Genomic DNA, 21,675 nt, shown 5'->3' with positions numbered 1-21,675 from the left:
TTACAGACATGAAGTGATAAAATCGTCCAGTAGATACAAAAATTATTTAATCTGCTATCTTCCTCTGCAGTGTGGCCTGCCCATGCAGAGAGGCCGATGTCTGGAGTGTGGCCAAGAGGTTGGAGGGGACAATCATTCAGCCTTGTCTGGATTCAGACCAATTGAGCTGCAGCAGTGAGTGTCAAACAGGATTTTTGGGTGGGACATGATATGGGGGAGAGGGTCATTCAAAGTATTAAGTATATATTTGTTGTGGGCAAAAGAAACAAACTTTCAGTTAAAGTACTGGCAAAGTACATGCAAATCCTAAAATGTAAAGTTTTTAAATTCAAATGGAATGTTTTGGCGAACACAAGATCAATGACTACCCCACAAAAAATAAGTATCAATCAGTATTTTGATATTTAGGGTTTTTAAGTTGAAAAAATATTGAGAATTTCACCAGCTGCCAACATACTGTTGTGTGATTATTCCAGACTCCAAAAATACTTACTACTATTTAACCCTTTTTGAATGTAGTTGTAATACCAAATCATGTCCAGTTAGATTTAAACAACTCCTACGGACTACTAACTGACTGATGCTGTAATCTGTTGTTTTAGGGATTGCACAAAGCCTGGCCACATCCTAGGAGACCCTGCGCAGAGAAACAACCCAGACACCAAAAACATGTCTCTGTGTCCCTTCACTCTGGTCAGGCTGGTCACACATTTGGCCATGTTGCTGGGAGCCTCCAAGAAGTCCCAGGTGAGATGAAGAGTTAAGAGTCAAACTGAGATGTCACCCCTCTGGAAATGTACATCAGCAGTCACTGTGTAGTAGCACTTTATGAGCTTTAGGTAACTTTGTTGGATTGTAATTGCCAACATTATTGACATTGTGTCTATCTGAGATAATGATCTATCTGCAAAATAGATACAAAAACTTTGCCTGATCATTTTTTATCTGATTAAGACGTTGTGCCCAACTTTCTGTTCCTTCAGTTTGTCCAGCACATCATCCAGCCGCCTGTGGAGGATGTTCATTTGTTTCTCAGTCTGCACATAATAAAAGATCTGGATCAGCTGTCACAGGCACTGGGAAGAGGAGCTGATGACACCGTTACAACTGTCCACTTGGTGCTCAGATCCCTGCAAGAGCTAGTTCAGGCCAGTCCATGTAAGCCCACCACCAGTCACTCACTGGAATTGTTTGTCAGCTTCTATTACCACATCTTGTGTCTAAATTATGAATAGATGAGTCCCACCCAACACCGTGTGCTTGATGACTTAAGACACACCGTTGTTAATGTTCTTATCTGTTTCAATAAGCTCTTTAAACTCTTAACCATAAAGCAATAGTGCTGTTTGTACATTATGTCGGTCATATAATAAGCCTCTTATTCATCTTACCAATTCACCATTTGAGGCATTCTTGCTTGTTCAGTAATTCCAGGATTTTTGTCAGTCAAACAGGTTATAGAGGACACAAGAACACATTGAGAAATACTGATACTGTCTCCTGACCAAAAACATGAACACACAACCTACACAAATGACAACATTTTTGATCTTTGAATTTTCTAAATGTGTAGGATGTGCATAGAAAACTGTATTTGTATGAAAGGATTGTAATATTTCTGAAAGTTTCTGTTCATGTTTACATATTTTAAGGGGTTGATAATAGAACAGTGTGTAATCTATTTTACAAAATATCTTGTTTGACTTTGACTAGCTGGGATTGATCCTTACCTAACAACCAAAGCATCCAGAAACACCTGGGAAACTACAGTGGCTGCAGATATTATGACGCCTCAGTTGAGGGTATGACTTTTTACCATTTTATATTGTCCTTTTCCTCATATGGTGACGATGAAGCTTGTATATTTGAAAATGGTCAGTTTGACTCGTACATATGATGAATGGCCATGTATCTACTCAGTCATCAATGTCAATATGATAATCATTTTATTCTAAGCTAATTTTATTATAATTATCTAATTATTTTGTTTAATATTAATAAACTGCTTCTCTTCATATTCTCATATGTATCGTATAATGTTTATTTTTTTGCTCAATACACATTTTTCCATTGTTGCATTAAACTCTCATTCCACTACAACCAATATTTTGTGTCTAGGATCTTGATCAACTCCTGCAAGAAGCAAAAGGCAACATCAGGACCGACTCCCGTGTATCTTCCAACTTCATCATGAGGGCGGCCTTCGGTGACGATTGTACCTTCCTGACATCGCTGCCGCAGGGCTCTCAGGTCCACAGCTCGGCGGTGTGGAGCTGCAGGGAGAGGTTATCATTGCTCAGCCTCACACACATTGTAGAGCAGTATGACCAAAAGGAGAAGCTACCTCTTCTCTGGAGGTTCCTGCAGAAGGTGAATGACGTAAAGCCTTGTGACAAAATTGAATTGAATTGAAAATGGATTTGAATTCACCTTTCCATCCAACAGTTTGGTCCAAAGCAAGAAATCTTGACAACTACTTACCAGATTGTTGTGAAATTTGCTATAGATACTCATTTCCAAAAGATGATTCGTAATTTCATTTTTGACCTCCTGGCTTTTGATCTAGGGCCACCAGTAATTCAAAGTTTCCACTTCAACACAAAACATTAAAATCTAATTAGTGGATTAACTTTAGTAACTTCATCAGATGATGAACTTTTAGGCAACCTTTAGACTAAATGTCAACCATGCCCACAAGATATTTTATCATCTAAAAGTCATATTTTGATGAGTACATTCTTGCTCCTGAGGGGATACACCCTTCTTATTATAACAGCCCAGCGTATGCTCTTCCACCACATACATTTCCCATTACCCAATAATGTTTTGCAAAAAAAAGTAATGAACATACATACATACATTTATCTATTTTGTCATCCGTGTGATTGAAATGTTGGAGTGGAAAATGTCCTCATTGTCCCAGTTATGTTTCAAAGCAAAGAAAATCAGAAAAAAAATCTAAAACGAAAAATTACTTTTTCATCTCAACAGCTAGTAACATCAGTAAAATAAAAAATGGACTATAGAAGTATTAAGGTCATTTATCTTAAAAACTCTGCATATGCAGCAAATGGTTATGAGGCATGATTATCATCAGTTTCATTTGTGTTTTTATTCTTCAGGAGAGAGACTTTCGGCAGATTAAGCTCCTTCCAGACATCTTAATCCTGCAGAAACGCTTGGTGAGAAAGTTCCAGAACGCAACGGACCAGATAGTGGGCTCCATTGGAGAGTTCATTGAGAAGCAAACAGGTACAGCTTCAATATCGCTTAGCGATGACTTAACTTAAGCCTCCTTTGTTCTCAAAATGTTAACATTCAATAGACCGAAAACTAATGGACTGACTCTTAAGGCATGGGTCACGGGACAGAAAAAACTTCTTTTTTTTAAACATTTATTTTCTCCTTTCCTCATTCCATTTTTAGTCATACAAACTATGTAATTATTTTAAACAATTCTTGTTTCAGAAATGAGGATGTGGTATGAGAAACACATTGACATCTTCCTGAAAACATGGAATCTGCTCAGAGTGTCTGTAACCAGCAGTAAGTAAAGCACTTCTTTGTCTCCTTAAAGATTTACAGATGGGGCAGTCACAAGAGGGCATTTACATCTTTCCTTGTACTCTCCTTTATTTTGTTATATTTTCTGTTTCACGTGTCTTGTCAACATTCAAGCAGAGTTGTGTTGTTTGCGTTTAAACTGTAATTACTGTAACTCTATTGTTGGAGCTTTGATACTCAATAATTAAAATGCATCTAGTCAATAGTTGGCTAATTTTCAATGTTGTGATTTTGCCCTCACACCACAAACTTCACTGGTTTCAAAGTGATAGTTCAAATTCAATTAAATACATACTTATGTTGTAGTGGACATAAGGAATCATGCATATGTCCTATACAACTTACAGATGAGTTGAAGATCCCAGATGAATTTTGCAGTGAGGATTTGAACTTGAACAGCGACCTGCAGTACCTCCTGCCCCGGCGGCAGGGTCCAGGCCTGTGTTCCACAGGGCTGGTCAGCTACTTGGTGGCGCTACACAATGAGCTGGTGAACGCTGTGGACAGCCACACCGGAGACAACAGCAGGTACAAAACGGCTAGAAAACAGAAGTTTGTTGTCCAGCAAAGAGAAGAAGATAATGTTTCAGTTTGATGCTAAATGCTGTTTTAACAATGCTGTAATAATTACAGCAAGCAAAACCTCTTTCAGTGCTATGAACATCAAGGTTTTGCATGGTGTAGTTGTTCTTCCTGTTCATATTTGCCATTAAAGGTCCATTTGTATTGCACTTTCAATGCAAGGGATGAAGGCCAACATCCACAATCCTGGTTGTGTGTAAAAACATATTCCAAAGCTTATCAGAGGTCAATGAGACTTCAGTTTGACAGATCCTAGGCCTGTCTTTGAAAAGCTTGCTAATGTGAATCTGATATAAACGACTGTGAACAAACTAAACATGCACAGCATAATGACCCTCAATCTTTGTTGATGATAAATGTATACATTTTTTAGTAGCACAAAGAAAAATTATACTATGGACAATCAATGTCAACATGTTTGCTGAAAACAAAACTTGTTTGATGTATTCCAAAAGTCTGGAACAACCTTTAAACATAAATAGTTTGGAAAAAGAAATGTCACTCCAGAACAAAAAAAGTTCATATTTATGTTGTGATGTCTGCAGCAGTTACAAGGTGACTGTGGCAGAGCTAACGGAGCAGCATGTCATACGCTATGAGCTGGAGAAGGACCTGCTCCCTCTGGTTTTATCCAACTGCCAGTACAGTTTGGAACGTGGCCATGAGACGATATCACAATATGACTTACCCAGGATCCAGCAGCAGATCCTCACCCGCTTCCTGCAGGGAAAACCACACATCACCCGCACAGTGAGTCCACACAGTCTGGATGGTTTCAAGAAAATGACAAAACCTTTACCAGCCATTTACAGTCTATTGTTGCCTGGATTGTGCACCACATTGGGGAGGAACAGACATGCCTTATGCTGCACAGAAGGATACATATACTCCTGGAATAGTGGTATTATGTCAGGCTACAACAAACCAAAACAACAGAAAACAGACATATGTTTGTTTGACTTGGTTTGTTCTAAACTGTCATATTGTTTTTTAGTTGTAAGCAAACCTAGGTTTTTTTGTGTTGCTATTTATCAACCAAGACATTTTCACCAAGCAAATTGCAACTTTATTGTCATTGTATCTGCTCTGTGTTGCATTACTTGTTTTAATGTGTTATCTCTTTGCTTTACTATACTCACCTTATTTTATGCTTTATTTTAGGGAATTCCTACTCTGGTCAACACACAAGAGAGAGACTATGAAACCATTTTCAAAGCTGTTAAAGGAAAAGTGCATCAGGTAAATTATTGATGACATATTATACATTATACAATGAGATTTTCCTTAAATGTACTTCATCTTACCTAGTCAAACACACAAATATATAATACATGCATTTAAGAAAAGACATCTACTAAGGCTTACATTTAAGATTATTTTCATTAACAATTAAGCTATTTGGTTATTTTTTGTCAATAAAGCATCAGAAAATAGTAAAATTGTCAGAAGTTACCATCAGGGTGTTCTGATCAGTAATTGGGGGAATTCTGTTGTGAGGGGGAAACCCTGAGGACACAAAATCGCAAATCATTGAGCTCCACACACTATAGGAACAAAACTGTTCGAGTTCTTATTCAAAGTTGCTATGTGTTGGGTCTCTCACATTTTCAACATCTGCTAAGATCTGAAAAATCTTTTAGTGAGGGACCTGCCTTTAAAGAAACAGAACAAAGAAATAACTCTGACTACAAAAACAGAGCGGCCAAGAATGACAAACTACCACTGTGGTAGATATACTGTGGAGTTGAAGAGTTGATGGGAGGCAGATGTGCAGACTGGACAAGTGAGGGAAATGAGCCGTAATCAGGAAGGAAGCAACACCCACAACACATACAAACAGAGACAGAAAGAGGGAAACACAGGGAAACACAAGGGAAACAGCAGAGTTCCTGAAATGTTTTGTTTTGCATCCAACACCCACAGATATTCAATTTACAATGATAGAAAATATGAGGGCACCAAATCCTCTCATGTGACAAGCTGAAACCAGAGACTTGTTGTATCTGTATACGGTTACAGTCTAACATGCTAGATGTTTATTTTTGACATCAACAATAAAACAATCACTTGTTCAAAGTGCTGCTTGGTTGTAATTGAAATAGTAAAAAAAAAACACCTAAATGCTATGAATCATTTAATTACATTGCGGATGATCATTTTGTTCAATGGTAGGTATCTTATCTAGAAGGTAGTTTATATAGTTAAACATTCAGTCAATTATTTCTATGAAACTTGACAGTGGTGATGTACTTAATGTGGCTTCAGGCTTCATTCATACTTTGTTGTTCCTCCAGGACTCTCTGTCCTCCCTGACCCGGAACGCCTTGTCTAGAGAGCTGGACTGCTTGAACGATGTGTGTGAGGCGCTCAAGATCACGGAGCTGCTCCTGGGTTTCCTCTCAATGACTGGTGGTGATCCCATGATGTCGTTGGTCACTTACCTCCAGGACATCCTGAGGATGGCCAATCACATCGATCGTCACATATTGCAGGTCAATACATATTTAGCATCTTTGTCAGGAGTGAGGAAGGGATCTGTCATTGGCCAATAGAAACAGGAGATCAGCAAGCAAAACCCGACTATTGTTTTAAGACAGAGATGAAAAATTGTGAAGCTATCCTTTGATGCATCATAACTACTTTTGGGTTGTAAGTGAAGTAATTACCACCACTACAGTTGGACAAAAGAGCTCTAAAAACAAACTTAATACATCATTTCACTCTTACTTGCAATGTATCACTCCACTAACCCTAAACAACTACAAACACTAGAGGCAATGTACACCATGTCATGTAGTTCCCCATCTACAAAAAAATAGGGACATTTTAAACAATAAAGAATACATTAATTGCCGTTAATTAAATAATATCAATCGTGCAAATAAACAAAATTAATCTACCATATAAAGCTTCCCAAAAATAAATCTCAATATATCCTCAAAACCCGAAAACTAAAAAAGATACTTTAGACGTAAATTAATTAATACATTTTTTTAATCCCAGTTGTTGATGCTTTCAGACTGCATGTAACAGACTCTTTGCTCTGCTGCGTTGTCTCCTCAGGCTCTGGGCAGATGCAACCTCAGACACTGTGTTTCTCTGTGGCAACTCCTCTCCTCCCTCAAATCTGAAAACATGCTGCGTCTCAACAGGGTAAGTGTTGCTTTTGCAGCATTTTTGGAGCTGGTTAAATGTAAAACACGAGCGCTGAATAGAAAATCACTCAAAAGAAGTTGTGCGATTATGTCCCATCAAAATATTTCAGTGCACTACACCTGTTTGTCTAAGTAATATTTTCAGTTATTTATTCATTCATTCATTATTTGGCTCATTTTACTGTATACTTCAAAACAAAACATTTCACTTGGAATATGCACTGTGATTTAACATACATATAAAATACCTCACTCCGTGTTTCTATAAAAAGGAGCCCTTTTCTGGGTATCCAGCCGAGTACCTGATACCACTGACAGAGGAGGAAAAGATTGAGCTGAAAGGCTTCGTGTCGAGGGGAAACGTGGACCAATGGCTGCTTGAGATGCACGAGTTCCTCCTGTTGAGTCTGGGCCGCCTCAGGGCCACCGACGACTACAATCCATCCTGGGGGTAAACCTGTTGAACAAAGTATTTTCTTGTTGATGCTATTGTTTCCCCCAATAGCCCTGAAAAGAGATTTAATGAAGTTATTAGACTTCCAATAGTCATTTTAACTCAAGTGGGAATGGTGTTTTAATAATTCTCATTATTTTTGTTCATTTAATTTTGGTTAACTTGGACTGCTTTGTCATGAAGCTATAAAACAGAGAGAAAACCTTTGAATTTTGTGTAATATGTTTTCTGTGGTTGGCTCCTGTCAATCACAACCAGTCAACAGCAAATGTACAGTAATGAAAAACATAAAAGAATGCAGGTAAATTTTAAAAAAACTACCATGATGCTGAATAAATGCTAGACTGGGTGGTTTTAAGGGACGGATGGTTACGGTTAGGGGTTAGGGATAGGAAGCGCATGCACAGAATTGGACATGTGTCCCTCCAGGCCATCCACTCTAGCATCAGCCATCACACTGGTGCTGAACTTTAATTTTGATATGCAATTGCTTTAATTTTCTGTTTTTAGCTTTCCTGTATGCAAATATGGTGCTTATCATCCACACTTCTTTTTCTCAGTGTAAAAGAGACGGTGTGTGCCTACATGGACCGTAAAGAAGTGAAGGTGCCTTCTCACGTGGAAGACAAGTTTCCTGAAAATCTGCTACTGTCCAAGATTGTGGAGACCTGGAAATGTGCTGTCACAGCCAAACAGGACTGGATGATGGAGGGATGAACCGGACAACTTAAGAGCGATGCAATTTAATCAGGTTAATCAGGCTGATCTCAAAGCCAAATAAGTTAGATTTAACTTGGTTCTTTACTTCGTTACTGTTTTTACTATTTTTTTACTATTTTTTCTGTGATAATAATGTATAAAAGACCAAAAAATTACCTTAAGGCTTTTGGAAACAATGAAGCATACCAGCACTGATTGAACTTGATGAAACACTGCCTTGAATATAGGTTGCCGTGTGTTAACAGCTTATTTACTGCCTTTTGTCACTATATTAGAAATCATTTGAAGAATTACTGTCTGAGTCTCATTGGAAAAAAATGTCAGGACCTAGTCAGGAAAATGTTGTAAGACTTTGACAAGCATATAATGTGCAACTGTTTTATATTATCAGTTTCAGAATTACTCTTTACATTTTGGGGCTAACATTTCTTTTACTATTGACCACCAGAATATGAAAATTAGGGCAGGGAATCTGTATGGTGGTACAATAAACTAGTACAGAAAAAAATGAAACTCCACATTTTATACTTAATTTTTTCTACACATTTAAGCATATATAGCTGACGGTTTGTGTGGAATTGATTGAAGAGTGTTTGATGATTTATCTGGATTATGTTTGCTTGCTTAGTCGCCTCATGTTTGGGGTTATAGACTCAATATAGAAAATTATAGAAAATCATGATCGTGTGATGTCACCCATGAGTGACGACAGGGATGTTTGAAACCCTGCATATGGATGCACTCTTCACTGATATTTTCCAGTTTCAAAAAAATCTAAATCAGGAAATGGGATTCAAACATCTCCGAGCTCTTTAAGTCTTTAAAATTGTATTAACGAAACAACTTATTTGCTTTATTTTGAAATGTCAAGTAATATATGTGTTACAAGGCTACAGATCCCACAGTGATGTCCAACATCTGCTTACATTCTGGCCGACAGCCATAAACCCAGAGGTATCTGATTTTATGTAAAACTGTGAAAAGCAAGTAACTTTTTAAAATTGTAAATCTGAAAACAGTAAATGTTCATACTTCTATCTTTCAAATGATTATTCAATTTGGAAATGATTTAATTTGTGTTACCAATCAATAAATCAATATACATGTGTAGCCTGAGATATCTGTCTTACTAAACATATCTATTGTTTTGAGAGTAAACGTGTTTTTTTGGCATATATTATGGTCACTAATTTAAATGAATGCAGCTTTTAATTCTAATCTGATCCAAGAAAGAAACATTTGATCTGTGGGTCCAGTCTTAACATAATCAAGGAGATTGTGATCGGTCAGATCAGGATTTGTAAGTAGTACACTAGTGTGTAACTAGTAATGTAGTAATATCGTAGTGTTTTTCAAAACTTTAAAGAAATTTATGCTACGAAAAAAGAAAAAATTAGCCTGGTCTTGGTCCCATTGAAGATATGAAATCTTATGTAACAAAGAACTGCAGGGACTGCCAATTTGCTGTCAATTTACATTAGTCACTTTTTTTTTTTCAATTCAATTTAGGGTTAACATTTGGAACTTTTCCGTGAGATTTCAACTTTAGTCCTTATTATACAGCCTATTGTCAATGTAAACAATACTCATTCCAGTTCTACCATCATGATTACTTAAAAACCCACAATTAGCTAATCCTGGCTTTAAATGAACAATTATAATCTTGATATTAATTTAAAGGACACGCTTATCCAAGGGAAGTGAACGAGTGAAGCAGCATCCAGATTGTTTTGAGTAACAGAACAAATAGACAAGAATAAATATGACCATTTAACAAAAGTTGTTTTATTCTCATGTAAATAATTTACATCATCTTTTTTTGCAAAAATAAAATGAAACCCAACCAACAAGACACACATTGGACTTATCCATTTCAGACTTAAGAATATGAGAATATTTTTTTGGGAAATCCTAACGAATGCTTTAACAAAAGTGTTCATTTTCAGGGCCTGAATTCCTGTTCCCCCCAACTGCCAGTCTACTGGTCCACCTGCCATGATCGGGCCAAACGGCACAGCAGACAAAATACAGAACGTCAAGGAACAACACAAAAATAAAGAGCAAGTTAAAAAAAATATTGGTGCAACAGAAATTGGGGCTGGCCAAATTTCTTTACCGAGAAATCTACACCCAAGGAGACAAGATGACAAAAAACAAAAAATAAAAACCTCATTCCAGTGTACCAACTGTTTTTGGGGATAATACAATATGATTTATGATACAAAATGTTCTTGCAAAGTTGTATTAACACACTATCAATGGATACTAAAGACAGGCTCTGTCAGCTGTGACTGATACACTGGTGTATGGTCATACTAAAAAAAGGTTTATACCAACTTACAGATGCTAAAAAACTAAATTCAGTGCAAAAGCACAGCTTCTCTTAACGTCTCCCGTTGTGATTTCTGCGATGGTCAGTCCGGACAAGCATCACAGCAGAAGGAGAGTTAATTTTATCTTCCATGTACTGAAGGAGAAATTGCTCTGTGTTGTTGAAGGTGTAATTTTGTCCATCAGTTCTGGTTTTTCATTCCCTGTGGTTTGCCCGGTTTCTTATCCTGCTGCTGCAGCTGCAGCTGCTGCTGCTGGCCCCTACCGGGACCGGTCATTCCTCTGCCGCGACCGCCAAACAGACCTACAGAGAGAAATGTAAAGAGAAACGTCTGTCAATTATAGTCAGCTGTGAGAGAGAATTATTGTTCGACCAATTAGTGGCGCTCCAAAGACACAAAATGTAATTCTTGAGCTATCTTACAACTGTTTTGAGTAAAACCCTTGGTATTCCTGAGAGAGTGTGGACTTTATAATAGCAGAGAAATTTGGAAACAACCAAAAACAGACATGCCAATACTCCTATTAAGACAGCAGGCATAAATAAAACGCATCTGCCGCAGCCTGTCCGATGAGCAGGGAGTGTTTTCATTCACCTCGGCCAGCTCCTCCTCCTCTTCCTCCTCCTTTGCCCTGCTGTTTGTTCTGCTGGGGGCCTCCACGTCCACGGCCCTTGGACACCACCTCCTCCTTCACCATGTCGATGATCTCATCAGGGATTCGCAGGTACTTGATGGTGCTTCCTCTGATGTAGCACTCGGGCATCCTCCAGAACTTATCTCCATCCTGTTAAGAGTGGAGTGGGGGTGTCAGTGCAATCATAATGTCACTTTTTGACAACAAATAAGTTGGAGTTTGGTAAAAAGGGCTGGCACAGCAAGCTTCAGCATACACATTTTTGGCCTGTAGAAGATCTATATGCTAGGTTGTATTGTTTTCTATTGTACTGTTTTAATGGGAGTGATCGCCAGTTTTTGTTGTCTGTTTTTTTCTTTCTTATGTAATTATTTACAGGCCAAAAAAAACTTTAATGTGTACTTTGGAGTGACTGTTAAAGGCCTCTGTGATTATTGGCCACAAACACTTGGTTTCATGCCCGTTACATTTTCAGAGGAATGCACCTCATTGACGGCGGACTCTGCAGACAACACTGACACCTACAGCGAACTCTAAATGTAAACACTGGACCACAGAGATGTCTATTTTTCCTTCCCTACAGAAAGAAGCATCGTTTCTACAGTTCTAGTGACAGCACAGAAGTGAGACCAGAGCTCAGCTTTACCCTTGAGGTGCAAATGACTTCTCTCAGGTTGATGTTCATCCAGTTGTCACAGCTCACCAGGTGACCGTTGTACGTCTCTCCGTTCTTCAGCTCCACCAGCTGAGGAGAGAAAGGACACACACAAAAACAGCCAGCTGCTTTAGAGCCTTGAAGAGACAATACAGGACAGATGAAGGAAGCTAGAGAACAGTTTTTCTCATGGTATACACCACAAAACAAGAACAGCCAATGAAATTTGAAAGTACAGAAAGAAGTTTAGATTGGATGTACAGTGCCTTTCTAAAGTATTAACCCCCGCAATGTTTTCCATGTGTTGTAGCATTACAACATTTACAATTACAATTTAAATTGATATTTATTTAGATTTTTGTTAGTGGACCCACACAAAATACTTAATTAAATAATTGAAAAGTGGTGAGTGCATTTGTTTTCACCCGCTTTGCTGTGAAGCCCTTAAATAAAACCAGGTGCTACCAATTACTTTAAGAGTTCAGGGACCAAATTCAGGATGGGGTTCTAAAAAAAATGTCATCTGAAATCCCCCAGTGCATCATTAAATCCATTATTACAAAATGGAAAGAATATGGCACCACAACAAACCTGCCAAGAGAGGACCAATGCTTACGAAAAGGCAAGGAGGACATGAATGAAGAGGGGCAACAAAGAGACCAAAAATAACCCTGAAGGAGTTGGAAAGCTCCACAGCAAAGATTGGAGTAAATATGTCAAGTTGCCCCATGTACAACGCTAACATCAGCTCCTTGAAATAGTTCAGTGTCTCCTCACCATAGGGTGGTTCTGGGCAGTCTTCAGCAGAGATAGTGGAAGCTGTAAAATAACAGAAAAACATGGTCACACTCATGAATCCACCTGCCATGAACAGTACTTAGTAAACGTTGGTTTCTCCCCTTCATACAATCCTACTATAAGTAGCCCGATACATTGGACAAACTATTGTTCACCCCGCTGTGCTTTTAGCGAAAGAGCAGCTTCTTTGCAGTTTCTAATTATATGTATTTAAAAAAATTCCAGAAAGCGTTTTTCCTACAGTCTGTAACGTTATTCCTAGCGTCAGGCTAACATACCTTTACTACAGTAACGTTAGCTACTTTAACTTAGCTTAGCATCACGTAGCCCAGCGCCACAGTGCTGCTAACACAGTTAGCTTTAGCTAAGTAGCAAGCGTGCTACTAGAAATCTATCAACTAGCATCGTTTCATTTTAACACCGCAGTTAAATACTTACCATTGCGAAAGTAACTGTTTCGGATTTTGTCTCACTCGCTGTCTTGGCCCTTCACTGACACGATTTGGATTTTAGCTTCTATTCTTCTTCGTCTTCTGCTGATGAGCTTCCGGCTCTGCGGTGTGTCATCATGGCTGTAATATACGATGCTGCCCTCCACAGGCCAGAAGCAGTCACTGCGAAATAATAGCTTATATTTTACCTTCCAAAACACAGTATTTGTTTATTCTTATTATCATGAAATCTAAGCTATAGGTATTAACTGACACTTAATGTTGTGTTACAGAAATAATAAATAACCGAGAAATGAGGGATATTTTTACCCATTACTTATTTTTTACATTTTGAGTAGGACTCATAAGAAGTGATTCAGGCAGATAATTTATTTTATTTACAGTGAAAATATTTTTTTAAATTCTGACAAATGAAAACAAAGATGTGTAAATCCTGTAAGAGTGGTAAAACATATGCTTTGAAGCTTCATCTGAGTTAAATATGTCTGTTGTTGTCTTTCTGTAATTTTATCATACTGTTTTTTAATGTATTATTCCTCATAATATATTATTTCTTTCTAAATAAATAATTGCATAATTTCGTCTATATGTCATTCAGAGTGTAATTCGTTGGAATTAGTTATTTATTTGATTATTTTCCATTCATTGCGCATCTTATTTATTTATTTGTTCATTGCGTCACCTCAGCGTCTCATCGCTAACGTGATGACGTCAATTTTCACGCAGCGAGCAGGGCCGCTTTTTATTTGTGTGTGGCAGACGGAGCCTTCAGCTGTGGAGGGTACTGGCTCTCTTTACGGTCCTGCCTCAAAAATAAAGACCGGAAAAAAAGGCGACGAAACCTCTGCAACAGGACGGGAGATGGATAACAGCAAACGGACTGTGGTCGTTACAGGTTTGTCTTCTCTTTTTTTTGTGTAGCCATTTGTTTTGTCGTCTCTGTCGGTAAACTGAACATTAGGTGTGAAGTGGAGGAAAAGTTGTGCAGATGACAGCTGCTAACGTTAATGGCGTCAGGCTCTCGCTGCTTCACTCCGCTGGATGTGTACACAGTTGAAACGTGTTGCTTACAGTTTGAACATTAGCATAGTATCAGTGGTATTCAAGTAACGTTATGTTTCTATATTTATATTATAACCGCTACTGACAAGCTCGGGAAAATTATCTTTTTGTTGTTTACTGTCTTTCTTCAAAGGCCACATCAAACAAAAGTAAGCTCGACATGTTCAACTAAGCGTGAATAAATATCTACACCAACACCATCCAGCAGAGATGTAATGTTGGTAGAGTCTCTATTGTGTAAATCTTTGTGAAACACGTTAATGATAGAAATGTGGCCGTGATTCATAGAGACAATAGTCAAATCAAAGTTCTCTCAAACAGTAGTTTATGGTTCATATCAGCACGATATCAAATATATAACTATCACGTTGATATTTGTAATCGACAGACAGAGCAACCATACATGAGCAATCCATAAAACTATTACCTTTTACTCTAATACTTAGTATTTTGTAGGATTCATGAGTATCTCAGGGGGGTGTTTTGTTGTGATAGTGTTTCCTTTTTCAACGTTTCTGACAAAGAAAGAGTGTCTAAATGTTTCTTCTGCATGGCTTTGTATTATGACATGAAAGTCTGTCATAGAAGCTGCCTTGCATGTTTCATTTTAGGAAAAAACTCTTTGCATCCCTATTTAATTAATTAAACAACAAAAACAAGATTGTAACTTCACTTCCAGCCACTTACAACTATTCTCTAATCGCACAAACTACAGTGTTGAACACTGGATCTGTGGAGGATAACAGAAGCAGTGACTTCTCAGACACAAAGGGGTGCAGGAGCCTGCGGTCCCAGCTGATAGGAGATGTGTAGATTTCCTGGGAACGGCGCCTTCACAATAGCGAGCTGGCTGGCAGCTGCCGGCCCCTCGCTCTGCTCCTTTTCAGCAGCCTGTCAGACAGACTGATCCCCCTCCACCCAACCCCCAGGGACCCACTGACCCTTGTGAGGGTGGTGGAAGGGGATCAGGTATAGATCCCTACATAAACAAGCCTGAGTGAATAGCCATAGGCTGCTGCTGTGATTTTATAGGTCATATAGAGTAAAGCATGGAGCGACTTTTAGTGATAGTGATTGCTTTTAATTTGGTAATTCAAGGAAAGCAGCATGCTGCACTACTGTAGACATTTAAAGTTGTTATATAGGAGTGTTTGTTTTTCTGAAAATCTAGTGTTTTGGAAGTTTCAGGTCTGTATACTGTTAATAGTTTACATTCAATATCTGTTTCTCCAGAATTAAATGTATCTACTTAGTTTTTTGTAAATATGTCGAAGGGATCCCACCAGAAATACAATTGCACTTATATATGTTAAGAGAACAAACAGTACATGGTTCATTTTTGTTTATGGAAATGCATATTAATGTCATCATGTGTAGATGCAGGACAGCAACCAAAATAATGAATGTGTTTTGCAGGTTTTGGGCCATTTGGTGAGCACACGGTCAACGCCAGCTGGGTAGCGGTACAGGTGTGTTTTCCCCTTCCATTGCTGTTTTAATGCACATATTTATTATATCTGCAGTGTTATCATGAGCAGGATCTTCAATTTAAATTATTGTAATTCCCTATTTAGCCTTTCTTAATGTAGTAAAACAAGGCTAAACAAGTCATTAAGCTTTTCCAAAATGCTTTTATTTATTCTGGACAAAGCCCAAATCACTATTGATCACCTCTTAAATATGGCACACTGATAAAGCTCATCATGTTTTTAGCCACAACTTAAATAGTCTTCATGTTAAATGTTAGTAAATGCAATAAAATAAGAGCAAGTGTGACTTTTTCTAATTTAACTTCTCACGTTGAGCCTGTTTTTGTGGCGTTAACATGATGCTCTGATAGTTACCGGCCGGCTTCACACAGGGCTGCAGTGTGTCGGACGCTCTCTGTGTCCTGCATGTGGGGGGATGAGGGTGGTTGTCAGGGTGTCTAGACGGACTTGATAAGGATATTAAAAGGCAAACAAAAGGTCGCTTTGTGGCGGGGTCACAGACATGGTCAAACAAGCCTCTTTTCAATACAAGTGGGGGTCAGTGTCCGGGGCTCCTTGTCCTGCAGGGGACTGGGGGAGGTGTTTGTCCACTGGCTGTGAATTTGACAATTTATGATACTATTAATATTTACGATTGCATTTTTTGTTTCTTGCTTTTCTCATACAATTTAAGAAGACTGTTTAGTTTTCAAGTTAAAATTTTTGGGGTTTTCTTAATCATTTTTTTTTTTTTTTAAAGATAAGTGTAAAATAATGTTATTTGGAAAGGACAACAAAAATTAAAGAAACTGGTCCTCTAAAAAAAAAAAAAAAGGACTGACATCTACCTGCTTGAAGTTAAAAAACATGCCAATGATCATTAGCATTGGTTCTTTACCAATCAGAATCTGCCATAGTCCTTTAGTGCATAGCAAAGCACTGCAAAAGTCAAGAACTATGCATTTAAAATAGAAATTTATAATGAAAAAAAATATGTAAAATAAATCTGGTTTTTAAAATAAAAAGAGCTGTACTGTGTAAAAACTGTAACGGTCAGGTTTAAAGCGGAGGCCTAACGTTAATGCAACGTGTGGTGTCCGTGGGGTGGGATAAGAGTCCGTGTCTGTGAGGGCCTTGTTGATAAGGCCAGCTGCAGTCGGGAAGAAATGTGTACTTTCTCATTGGATTTCTATGAATTTTGATTTTTTTTTTTTTTGTGATTGAAAGTATTGTTTTAAACTTAAGATAATACAACTTTGACTATAGACTCTTAAGCTGACAACAGGCAATTCTATGGACATATTTTCAGTGGGCAGTGAGTGATGAGGGAATAGGCAAAGAGAGCAATGAGCAGTGTTCATTTATTAAATTAATACACATTTGGAGAAGAGGAAAAAGGATTAAATAAAAGTTGCTGTTTTACCAATAAGTGGTACATTTTGTTCATCAAGGTTATCTACTTCAGTTTCATAACTTGTGTGTTATTTAAGCTCAAAGATTCACCTTCTAGCTTTACTTATCGTCACCTTCGCCACTGTAAGATGTTTGGGTTAAAACCATCTATTTTAAGATGCAGGAAAGTATCTCAGGTTTTATGTTTTTGTTTGTCCCGACAGGAACTGAAGAAGCTCGGACTGGGCGGTGAAGTGGACCTGCATGTATCCGAGGTTCCTGTAGAGTACCAGACAGTCCAGAGTTTGGTTCCTTCATTATGGAAGAAGTATCATCCACTAGTAAGAAGAAAACGTGTTGTGACTTCTCCACTTTATTCCACTTTTAAAGGTGGAATACAGGAACTCTTGCCTGCCTCAGTTCCAGGTTATGATTTTATTTCCAGGTTTCAGGTCTTGTGTAAAGGGCAATGTAAGATGTAAGTTTATAATTGGATCTGCTAGGCCTTGAGAACAATCAGATGATAACAAATGTGTTCAACACATGCTGCATTAAATTAAATCACAAACCATTTTCAAATTATGCGACACATTACTAGCTTCAGTGTGTCTCTGACTCTAGCTTGTTAAAACATGTGAAATCTGTGTTTTGTGTCAAATAAAAGTGCATTTCTAGTCTTTTTTAGACACTTACGGTTCAAACAAATGGAGAAGTCAGGGAGAGCTGCCAGAGATGTGTTGTAGTATGTAATATTGATATTAATTCGGATTCTGATTCTTAATTCCGTTTTTTACTGATTCCTTTGTTTGCCAGTTGGTAGTTCATGTTGGAGTCTCGGGTATGGCCACCACCGTCACGTTGGAGAAGTGTGGCAGAAACCACGGCTACAAGGGCCTCGACAACAGCAGCTTCTGTCCTGATTCACAGTGTTGCATTGTGGGAGGCCCGGACTGTATCAACTCAGTTATTGACATGGAATCAGTCTGTAAGAGAGTGACCGCCTCTGGGCTGGGAGTAACTGTGTCCGTCTCCAAAGATGCTGGAAGGTAATTATTAACTTTACTTTTTTACATTTAGAATCAGCCTTTTTGTTTTGTCTCCCACCTCTTGATCACATGCTTTAGCTGCTGAGGGACGGAGACATAATGACACCTCACAAATCGGCCGTACATGACATTTACTATCTGCATAATTAGGTGTAGTTAGTTTGACAATTTCCATTCAGTTTGACAGATAGCCAACGTGAAACTGTGCAACAAAGTCTGGAGTAGAAGGATGCTGACTAGTAACAAAACATCTATAAATCAAAACTAACTTGTACCTTCTGGCAACTGAGTGTGACTTTGGCATTTCTGTACTAGATTTTCTGTAACTTATCTTGCGTTCAAGACAACTCTGAAGTCAAAGATTTCCAACCTCCTAGTAGAAAAAGTACAATGGAAAGCTCTCAAAGTCAGAGTTCCTACTTGTAACATCAGGGCAAATACATCTCCCCCGATTTCACAAAGAAGTAGTAGTATAACGTCACACAACAATGTAAGTGCACATTTTAAATAGTAAACCATCAACTAAAGGGCAATATAGTGTAAATTTGCCTAAATATAATTAAAGTAATACATTTAGTCATATAGTAAGAGTGTTCTGCATGTAACTTGATGTCAAAATATTACACCAACGTGCTAGCTGGTTATGGTAAACAAAGTTTTCTTCTCTGCACAAAAGTTATCTGGGAAAATGTTCAAATTGCCCCAAAAAGTGGAGGCTGCAGCGGAGAGTTAAATTGTATTTACACTTTCCAAAGAAACATTAGCTTGTGACGGTCAGCCATATTTTTATTTATTTGACTTTGGCACCTTGAACGCTTGGAGGTTTCTAGTCTGTCACAGAGTCTGATGTGTCTGTATACTGATATATGGCTTAGCGTGCGTTCATGTGTACAGCAGATCTATGTTGATGGTATGCAGAGACTTGCAGTCATTTGATGCTGTGTTTTCTTCCCTAACAGGTATTTATGTGATTTCACCTACTACACGTCTCTGTACCTGAGCCGTGGTCGCTCTGCCTTCGTTCATGTGCCTCCTCTTGAAAAGCCTTATAGCGGGGAAGACCTGGGCCGTGCGCTACAGGCCATCATCCAGCAGATGCTGGAGCTTCTGGACCAGGCCGAAGAGAAAATCCACTGCCAGCAGCACTTCCACTAAGTGACCTCCAGATGCCAACCAGCCTCTCCAGCCCTCAACACACAAGAGAAATTGCACTTAACCACAAGTAGCCAAACTTTCTTTCTTATTTTATTGTTGTCCTCACTTGGACAAAATGAAAACTTCAGAGTATCACATGTTTCAAGCGTTTGTTTCTCTTTGTTTTAGTTTTTTTGCTTCATGTTTTTCTAGCCCTGACTCAGTTATGTGTTAATGTCTCCCGATGGCGAGAAGATAAAATGGGAGTCTCAAGCCTAACTGTGCTGTTTCACACTTGATGTTGAATTGTTTCTTGAGTCCTTTTTCTTTATAAGAAGTTGTAATTTTGCCTTCTTTTACAAAGGTTATTTAAATCAGGGAACGGGTTGGTTCCAACTCATATTTCCCCCAATTTTGTCGGCCCAATTCTGACAAAAAAACCCACAAATCCACCCACTGAGATCTGGCCCCCAGGATGTGCAATGTTATTTTACAGATCTCAAGTTCAGTCCTTTAGTTGTAGGGAATTGTATTAATGGCTGCACAGTTATTTGAGAAAATAATGGGCATTGCAGTAATACAACAGAAAGTTTCCTCTGAGTGAGCTGTGTTTTGAAGTTGTGTACTACACAGAATATGGTAGTACATATTTTCTCTCTTGGTCATTTAACATACGAGTTGCTCATTTTTTTTAATCTTAAACTTTGTAAAATACCTGCAATTTTATCAAACTTTTTAAACCGTTTGCATCACTTAAAGCTCAAACTTGCAAAATCACAATTTTTTTTTTTTTTGTGCAACTCTGTTTTTAATTCATTGATAAAAAACAAAGCTTTCTGTTGTTCCCTTCATTGAATCAGATATTTGTGCTTAATTTTATCTGAGGATTTTATGAAGTTGGACTGTTCGTTCAGTCAGAGTTGGGCCTGGAATTTTATTTCTGTAGCACTTTCTTTATTTTAATTTTTTTTACTTAATCTGGATTATGGACAGCAATTGTAGCCGTGTGAATGCTTGCATTCAATATTTTTATTTTCAGTCACTTTAACTTTAAATATGTAGCTTTTCAGACATACCATTTTTTAAATCTTTTTTGCCCCACAAAAATTATAATGATGCATGTGAGGTATCCTGCTTTATAGGTGAGTTTTGCTTTATTTTCCTGAGCTTTGGTTTGTTCTGACCTCTTAAACAAACTGCAGCAGATCCAAACAGTGTGTTTGTAACGGTGCTTCTCCCAGTTGTAAATGTTCTGTTTTATGACATTTTTATTGGATTGTCCTCGGTTTCACTGTGTGGACCAGTGTTTCCCCGGCTGCTGAGTCGTCACAACAGCCTATGTCACCCAACACCGCTTCAGTTGGTTTTAGTTTAAATTTTAGCATTTAATGCCGTGCATTCTGCTTCAGCATCCCGTGTTTCCCCAGAAAAACTAGTTGTCTGTCATAAACTGTCTTGGCTATTCTTAGGTAACTAACACTGTGGTCTCATGGCCTTTCATTGAGTTTGTAATCAGTTAAGCAAGTTGCAAGTGTGTTTGAGTAAATATTGGTATTATTTTTTTAGCAGTGTGTGTCTTTTTAATTGCTATTCAGTCCCATGGTTTGTACCACAAAGATGCACCCTGGAGCACTGACCTGAACTGAAGTGAACTGCTTCTCAGACCTAATTTTTTCAACTTAAATCTATGTTGAGTGGTTTAAAAATCTCTAACGGACCTGTTGAAATGTCAGGCAGGTTTTAGTTCTGAGTTTGCAGGTGCTGATATTTTACTGCGTGGCTCTGTGGGTGCTGAGAAGTGAACGGGACGTGGAGGAGCTGCCCCTAAAATGACGACTCACAAAAGTGAAAGCCTCAATTTTACACATGAGGTGACCTCTGACCCTGTGCCTTGATGTTGTTTATGCGTGTTTATGAAAAGGCCTTAAAAATACTCAGCAGGTCTGCTCAAAATATTACTGATGCGGTCCAGTCAGATGTGTGGCTACCTCAAAAAATATTGTTTTCCTTTTGATCTCGGTTTGTGCTCTGTTGTACAATAATATTATGGCTCTGTGATAAATCGTGAGTTTCTCTGTTTCGGGAGAATCCTCTGAAAGGTGTCTTCTTCTGCTTCTGACATTAACAAAGCACTGTTACAGTATAAGTAACGTTGGCTTTTAAAAGGAAAGGCTTTGAAATAAAGAGAATTAAAGCATTACAAGTAACATATTTGTGATTATTGT

At 38.2% G+C, this 21,675-nt stretch overlaps 3 protein-coding genes across 3 annotated transcripts in view; 2 read left to right on the top strand and 1 right to left on the bottom strand.

Moving 5' to 3' along the window:
• LOC137890724 (E3 ubiquitin-protein ligase rnf213-alpha-like) overlaps nucleotides 1-9,585 on the top strand; it is a 39,527-nt gene extending 29,942 nt beyond the window's left edge. Inside the window, exons 38-51 of the mRNA XM_068734912.1 lie at nucleotides 71-174; nucleotides 603-747; nucleotides 984-1,158; nucleotides 1,714-1,802; nucleotides 2,119-2,370; nucleotides 3,123-3,252; nucleotides 3,469-3,546; nucleotides 3,912-4,092; nucleotides 4,692-4,896; nucleotides 5,308-5,385; nucleotides 6,441-6,638; nucleotides 7,210-7,299; nucleotides 7,574-7,752; nucleotides 8,316-9,585. Of these exons, the coding sequence (XP_068591013.1) occupies nucleotides 71-174; nucleotides 603-747; nucleotides 984-1,158; nucleotides 1,714-1,802; nucleotides 2,119-2,370; nucleotides 3,123-3,252; nucleotides 3,469-3,546; nucleotides 3,912-4,092; nucleotides 4,692-4,896; nucleotides 5,308-5,385; nucleotides 6,441-6,638; nucleotides 7,210-7,299; nucleotides 7,574-7,752; nucleotides 8,316-8,472 (2,061 nt within the window). The 3' untranslated portion in view covers nucleotides 8,473-9,585. The remainder of the gene's footprint in view (nucleotides 1-70; nucleotides 175-602; nucleotides 748-983; nucleotides 1,159-1,713; nucleotides 1,803-2,118; nucleotides 2,371-3,122; nucleotides 3,253-3,468; nucleotides 3,547-3,911; nucleotides 4,093-4,691; nucleotides 4,897-5,307; nucleotides 5,386-6,440; nucleotides 6,639-7,209; nucleotides 7,300-7,573; nucleotides 7,753-8,315) is intronic.
• Nucleotides 9,586-10,240: 655 nt separating this feature from the next.
• On the bottom strand, nucleotides 10,241-13,443 carry lsm4 (LSM4 homolog, U6 small nuclear RNA and mRNA degradation associated). Its single transcript, XM_068734913.1, has 5 exons — nucleotides 13,334-13,443; nucleotides 12,875-12,916; nucleotides 12,089-12,187; nucleotides 11,403-11,592; nucleotides 10,241-11,110 (listed from the first exon to the last, which is right to left on the bottom strand). The coding sequence occupies exons 1-5, from the start codon at nucleotides 13,334-13,336 to the stop codon at nucleotides 10,989-10,991; spliced, it is 456 nt and encodes a 151-aa protein (XP_068591014.1). The 5' UTR covers nucleotides 13,337-13,443; the 3' UTR covers nucleotides 10,241-10,988.
• A 676-nt stretch (nucleotides 13,444-14,119) lies between these two features.
• On the top strand, nucleotides 14,120-21,657 carry LOC137890729 (pyroglutamyl-peptidase 1-like). The gene is made up of 5 exons (XM_068734917.1): nucleotides 14,120-14,242; nucleotides 15,826-15,878; nucleotides 17,495-17,611; nucleotides 18,084-18,316; nucleotides 19,276-21,657. The coding sequence occupies exons 1-5, from the start codon at nucleotides 14,209-14,211 to the stop codon at nucleotides 19,469-19,471; spliced, it is 633 nt and encodes a 210-aa protein (XP_068591018.1). The 5' UTR covers nucleotides 14,120-14,208; the 3' UTR covers nucleotides 19,472-21,657.
• Nucleotides 21,658-21,675: the final 18 nt, after the last annotated feature.

The sequence above is a fragment of the Cebidichthys violaceus genome, unplaced genomic scaffold, assembly GCF_023349555.1.
Source record: "Cebidichthys violaceus isolate CVI_PGR_0920_01 unplaced genomic scaffold, fCebVio1.0.p SCAF_68, whole genome shotgun sequence".
In the NCBI taxonomy this organism is placed as follows: domain Eukaryota; kingdom Metazoa; phylum Chordata; class Actinopteri; order Perciformes; family Stichaeidae; genus Cebidichthys; species Cebidichthys violaceus.
Note: the sequence above shows the minus strand (reverse complement) of the source record. Positions and strands in the feature narration are given on the sequence as shown.

Bases quoted from the DNA above. Each gene is read 5' to 3' on its own strand.
- lsm4 (XM_068734913.1), bottom strand. The intron at 12,188-12,874 runs GTGAGGAGACAC...TTCTCTCCTCAG, and splicing joins CTGCCCAGAACCACCCTATG to CTGGTGGAGCTGAAGAACGG. The intron at 11,111-11,402 runs GTGAATGAAAAC...TTCTCTCTGTAG, and splicing joins AGGAGGAGGAGCTGGCCGAG to GTCTGTTTGGCGGTCGCGGC.
- LOC137890729 (XM_068734917.1), top strand. From the start codon at position 14,209: ATGGATAACAGCAAACGGACTGTGGTCGTTACAG. The intron at 14,243-15,825 runs GTTTGTCTTCTC...TGTGTTTTGCAG, and splicing joins ACGGACTGTGGTCGTTACAG to GTTTTGGGCCATTTGGTGAG. The intron at 18,317-19,275 runs GTAATTATTAAC...CTTCCCTAACAG, and splicing joins GTCTCCAAAGATGCTGGAAG to GTATTTATGTGATTTCACCT.